General features: G+C 31.1%; 1 protein-coding gene across 1 annotated transcript in view; it reads right to left on the reverse strand.

The window, feature by feature from the left end:
• Positions 1-384: 384 nt before the first annotated feature.
• Positions 385-6658, reverse strand: part of LOAG_18184 (guanine nucleotide-binding protein G(q) subunit alpha) — a gene marked incomplete at its 3' end in the record, with an annotated part of 15878 nt that continues 9604 nt past the window's right edge. The window contains exons 2-8 of the mRNA XM_020450850.1: positions 4024-4208; positions 3587-3747; positions 3023-3151; positions 2711-2840; positions 1392-1545; positions 794-901; positions 385-467 (exon numbers count right to left, since the gene is read on the reverse strand). Coding sequence (XP_020305425.1) covers positions 385-467; positions 794-901; positions 1392-1545; positions 2711-2840; positions 3023-3151; positions 3587-3747; positions 4024-4208 — 950 coding nt within the window. The remainder of the gene's footprint in view (positions 468-793; positions 902-1391; positions 1546-2710; positions 2841-3022; positions 3152-3586; positions 3748-4023; positions 4209-6658) is intronic.

Below are 6658 nucleotides of genomic sequence, written 5' to 3' on the forward strand. Positions count from 1 at the left end.
TCCAACAAATCACATCACAAGCTAACAACACACCTTTTGTTTTCCTTCTTTTAAAACAAAAACAAAAAAGAAAGCAACACCGAGTAATAGTAGTTTAACAGTAGCTGTGATAACACTAATAGTTAGAGCAGCACTGTAGCAGTTACGGTAATATTAGTCATTATCGCAGTAGCATCAGTAGTTGTTGCAGTAGTAGAAGCAGTTGTAACTGTAACAGAAGCAAGTACATCAAGCTGGAACGTATCGCAGTGAATAATTGAAAAGGCATTTTGTTACACGCGTATACCTAAGGAATATACTTTATAAAAGAAAAGAGAAAATGATGATGGTGATGATGATAATGATAACGATAATGATCGTGATAAAAAACTATCGTTCATGGGATCATACTAAATTGTACTCCTTTAAATTGTGTTGTAATATTGTATCCTTCACTGCCGCGAATACAAAACGTATATTCTCCGTATCTGAAAATACGAAATAAATTCTTAAAATTCCGACTCAACTTCAAACAAATACCCCTCTCTTACATTCATAATCACTGTTAACCAAATTTCCCCATCACAATGAAGTTATAAAAATTGTTTCTCCTTTCTGGAATATGGTATGGTTATAATCCAACGATCTAAAAACATAACCACAACCACAGTAAGGTTAGCTTATGATAAGTTCGATGCTCCAATAAAGCCGGAAAAAAGTGTGTTTAGAAAAACCGGAAGAGTTACAATTTTTTTCGTGATGGATCATTTCCTACTGCAACTAACCAATAAGATATCCAAAATGAAGTACTAACCCGTAGCACAAGTGAAATGTGAATAAATGATTTTATCAGCATCCGGATTCAAATCAACGAACATTTTTAAAATAAATTCTCGCGCTGCGATAGGATCCCTTGAAGGACCTGAAAAATGCAATCAGTGCACATCGAACATGGTATATTTCGCTTTATTAAAAATAATTAGCTCTCGAAAACATCGCTGTTATAACACGTTCTGCTACAATGTCGAGAACATTGCGATCACTGAAGTGAATACAGTGATCATGTAATTTTCAAGGTCTGATTTCAATTCAATTCTTTCAACTCACTTCTAACTCACTTATGCTCTTTGGGAAATTTATGCTTGACAATGCTTACAATACAGCTATGGTAACTGGATGATATAATATACCATTAAATCTCCGGTAACACTTAAAGTAGTCGTGTCTTTGTCATCCTTTATACATGTCATGTTATTTTACAAAATGTTTACTTGTTTTGTTCCATTCAAACTATAAAAATTATGATATAAAGACTGAATCTTTACAGTACTATCGAAATATCATAACAGAAAATATATCATGCCCTACCTAATAATAAAAACTGACAGTTCGGAACGGTTAAAACAACAAACCATCATATTCCGGAAAATAATCGACGAGATGTGAATAAAGTATTTTCTCTTCCAAGAGATCTCGCTTATTGAGAAATAAGATTACCGATGAATTTGTAAACCATGGATATGTGATAATCGTGCGAAACAGTGCTTTCGATTCTTCCATACGATTCTGAAATTTCGCTTACATGATATCAATATTTCATATTTAGATTATAAAACGATAAGAAAGATTATCATACTCTCACTTGAGCGATACCATCTGATATTTTTGCCTTAAATGTATGAGTTTTTCATCCTATCCAAGTTTTTACTAATTTACCACAAGTGAAATTTCCATAAACTTGGCATTTTCAAATATGAAACAGGAAATTCTCGATTTGAGGTAGTTTCAGTAGAATTCGATATGCAACAGATATGGCTTTCCTTACTTTTAACTTTATCCAAAATTTCGCAATCAGAAGAACAAAAATCTATGGTCAAATAATAGAAAGTTTTTCGAAAATACAAGATACATTTACAGTGTTACCTGTATAGGTGATATAAGTTGGTAACGATGTAAAAATAACAGCAACATCATATTACTCCATAAATGGGTTTAAGATGATGGAAAAAGGAAGAAAAACATATCAGCTTTGCATTTCTTTACCTTTCGCTACTCAGTTCTACTTTTTATCTCTCCCTCCTCAACTTACAACATTTCCCAAAAGTTTCCAAAGATAAAAACAAAACTGCGCATGATAATCATCATACTTTCCTCCTGATGCTACCGTATGTGCTAAGTTATAATCTGTACATTTTTTTATCCTTTTAAATTTGCAGTCGTATTTTCATTTTTTTTTTTCAGTCCCATTTTCTAATATTCATTCCGTCAAACCAATCTTACCAACTTTGTCTTCTAAATTCAAAGTCAAATAAAAATAAAAATACGTGAAGAAAATTTTCCTAGCAACAAAATACTTAGTATTAAAATAGCAGCAAAATGAGCATGCAGAAAAAAACTTCCCAAGTTCTATTGTTTTCTTTTATCCATATATTAGCAAAATCTTCCGCATAAAATACTAGAAATTTTAAACATTGTAACCAAAGATTAAAGAAAGTTTTTCAATGCGACATAAAATCGTGCAAAATGCAACATAGATAAAACTTTAGAGATGAATGCAGCAATGCACTATCACCCAATTACTTTTTATGGAAACAATTTTCATGTATGGGTATTCAGGTCAGGTTTGGAGGAACGGTGTAAGAATTGTAACACTTTTAACTAGATTTCCCGAATTAACCTATAGCGAAAACGGAATACTCCACAAACTATACATAACGTTAAGAAAGCTTACTTCATTATCACATTCGACAAGCACCTGGTCGTATTCAGAAAGCGCTACTAAAAACATGATCGATGTTACATTTTCAAAACAGTGTATCCATTTTCGCCGTTCTGACCTTTGACCCCCTACATCTACCATTCTGAAACAACTCTTCTTGGAATTTTCAAATTATTTCACAAATTTATCACTTCTGATAATTGACTCAGTTTCATCGAAAAAAACAGTAGCTTGATTAAAAATCTTATTATTCCTAAAATTCAAAGCAAATTATGGCCTTAATAGATTGATATGATAAGGCTTAAATGAAAGAACATAAATTACCTGAATATTATTTGTTCCAAATCAAAGGGATATTCGATAATACCGGTAGTAGGAACACGAACACGAAGAATATCTTGCTCTGTTGGCAGGTAATCGGATGCTGCTAGCCTCCTCAGATCGGATAGGTAACTATACGAAAGTTGGAATTTGATTTAAAATAAAAACAATCCCTAATATGGCGTGTAATAATAAATGTAACTTTTTAATTTGCATTAATCATCTCAATGTAATCAATAACAGCTCTAATTACAGTATAGATTAAAATGTATGGTAACCGATCAGCAGTATTTTTTCAAGTTAGACGTTGACCATTACGAGAGCTGAATTTTCAGGATATTTTAGTCTTCTATAACATCATGAAGTAATAGAACTGTGGGAATAAACAGGAACACTAACGTTATACAGTTCTTTTCCTCAATTCTGAATAGGAATTATAAAACCTTAATGATGATACAAACTGAGAATGTCCTTTCCAGCTAAGTTTATATCATATACAAGCTGAAATCGAGTGACACATTAGTTCGTTGGCATGAAGAGCTTTATGTAAAACATTCAAAAACTTACTATTTAGCAGAATCGGTTAACTGATACTCCCTTCGCCGGTCATAACACTCCTGTATGCCGGAATCGCTCCATAAATCTTCTATATAACTAACATATGGTTCTTCGAATGAAGTCACATTCTCATAATCTATTGCCCGTACTACGTTCGCTTTATCTTGCAACTGCAATCGTATTTTATTTTCGTTCTGTTAGAAATTAGAAGGGGAAAAAAAAACGTTTAGTTTGTCATGCTAATTTCAACATACTTCCGTGCAATTTCAGAAATATCTGAAAATTTTCATAGATCCAGATTTTAAATATTATTTGATGTCCCAAAATAACCGTTCGTTATTCATTCAATGCAACTGGTAACAAAAATGTAACGAAGAAAAAAAAACTCATGGAAATTTCACAATTTCATTTCATATTTTTTCTCAAACAAGGAAGGAAAAGAATACATCGGAAGATTGATCGCCATAGGGAATATTGAGCGTATCCATGGCACGAATCATAGCCTGGATTGCCATGAAAATATTCTGATACACGAGGCGGATATGAGCACGTTTGTCCTCATCGGAATAACCATTTCCATGAATAATCCGCATCTGTTTAATAAATGTTGACTTCCCTGACTCACCAGTACCTGGAAATAAATATAATCTTTCAATCATCCACGGAACATAAAAAAAATGAAAAAAAAAAATAAGGAAATAAATATAATCTTTCACTCATTTCACTCATCCACGGAACAAAAGTGTCAACTATATTTATATATAAAGAAAATACCATTATACTTATGCGTTATAGATAAAGTATCATTATATCTCGTCCTGATCATTACCCTAACTAAGCCCATTGTTTTCATGAAGAAATTCATCATAACCAACAAAGTACACAGTTATTTAATGTTACAAATTCGATACATATGCTTGCTTTTTTATTTCAAAAAACTTCTAGCAATATCCTTTCCTTTTTAACAAATGCTTTTGACCAAAGAACGATCAAGTTTAGTTCGTTAGTTGGAGTAATCGAAGAAATGGTATATGGTTAAAAATTCAAAAAAAAAATTATTTCAGTCAAGAAAATTTAACAATTCTTTGTACAACTAATATTGTAAAAATCAAATCTTTTTTTTTTGAAAAATAATAATTACATAATTGCAACCAAGTATACTTTTCTAATTCTTTTCTAAACATATCACAGCAAATGTAAAAGTAGATTTTTAGATAAGTTAATTTTATTTTTACTTTTACATTTTTTATTACCACATAAAGTAGCATCCTATTATATACATATATGTAGCATTTTCTTCCAATTTCCTTAAAATACTATGCGAAATTCTTGATTATACGATAACCTTCTATATTTACAACGAATATTCTCACTTCATCTTTCATGGCAAACCGAAAAACTACCACCAGTTCAATAGATTCTTTTCCACAACAACAGAAATTGTTGACCTGCTGCAAGAAAGCACATTTCTTTTCTATGACTGTTTCAAATTTATTCCAAAAATTTGGAATGCCAGTCCAATGAATGTCTCCCATTTCACAGATGGAAATGAAAATAGCTGTTTAATAGTTCGAACAAAAACTAAAAAATTTTGCTTCCATTATAAACAAAATTAAGAAAAAAAAGGATGAAGAAATCACGTCGCCAAAATTTCTTTCTGTTTGATCTGTTACTCTTTTAAGTGGAATAATGAATTCAAACAAACGAATAACGTTTGAAAAATCAAAAAGAAAACGAAAAATGAACTCAATTTTGCATCACCTTCACATTTAATCACGTAACTTCAATTCAATGGTGATTACTTTACCACTGAATCAATACGATTTCGTATTTGATTCCCATGATTTCAGCTTTAGATTTAAGTTAATTTACTTTTATATTTACGTTTCTTAATTTAATTCAGCTTTGTAATGTACTGTACCATTCAAGTTACTTCATTCGACTTAAGTAGAATATTTGTTCTTTTTTGATTTGATTCATTGTCATATTTCAGTAGTCAATTCTTCCAAATTACTTAATTCCCAGAAATTTCCTTTTTTTTTCTTTTCCATAAATTATTTAGCTTAATTCAAAGAACCCAACAATTACCTACTGTACATTTTGCAGTTAACTATATCGCACTATAAAATATAGATATATGTAAGAAAAGGAACATCTTAACTTATGCAAATATGTTATTATTTAATAAACCATAATGTATCAATATTTCATAAAAAATTTTACTTAACAGTTTATCATATTTCATCAATTTTTCCCTGTAACTTTCCACATTTATTTTTAACAACTATCATTATGCTTAGTCTCGACAACTTCATTTTGTTGGCAAATCAAAAGATTCATTCCTCAGAGATTACGTTTAAAGGGCAAATTTATTGACTTAGAAGGCATTTCCTCTCCATGATTAGTGCATTTTGTGACGGTATAAAGGGCAAATTCCTTCTTACTTCTTTCCTCCTCATCCAATACCACCACTTCCTTCATACCTTTCAATTTCTTTAAAATATTATAAATATATATCATATATGCAAATGATTTCAGAATAAAAAGGAAAAAAAAATGCAGTCTGTTTAATCGGGGTAAGAATGATATGTGTAACATATAACCCATATTATTTAAATATAGGCTTCTTTATTTACACCTTGGCTAGATTGTACAAGTGTAAAAGTGAATAGATTGGATGAGTAGTTGTTATAGACTATTTGTCCGCATCTTGGCCAAAGTATATGCAATACTGCACATGTTAGCCATTCTGTCTGTCCACTGCTCTGCTAGCATCGTTTAGCTTGTCATGCTTGGATTGCTTCTTTTTTTTTTTATTTGATGTTCAAAAGAAAGAAAAAAAGTATACTGCTTTAAGCCTTCTGTTCTTCTTTCAGACATAGAAATTTTTGAAGACAGGATGAGAACCCCTCTTTCCTCCAATTTACAAGGGCTACTACTTCATCCCAAAACATATACGCAATACAGACAGAGACGGACATACATACACATATGCACACATATATATATATATATATACGCATGTGTATATACACTCCCACTACTATAATTCTTTTTCCCTTTAAAGTTTCTCCAATAATA

The sequence above is a fragment of the Loa loa genome, assembly GCF_000183805.2.
Source record: "Loa loa unplaced genomic scaffold supercont3.219, whole genome shotgun sequence".
Taxonomy (NCBI): Eukaryota; Metazoa; Nematoda; class Chromadorea; order Rhabditida; family Onchocercidae; genus Loa; species Loa loa.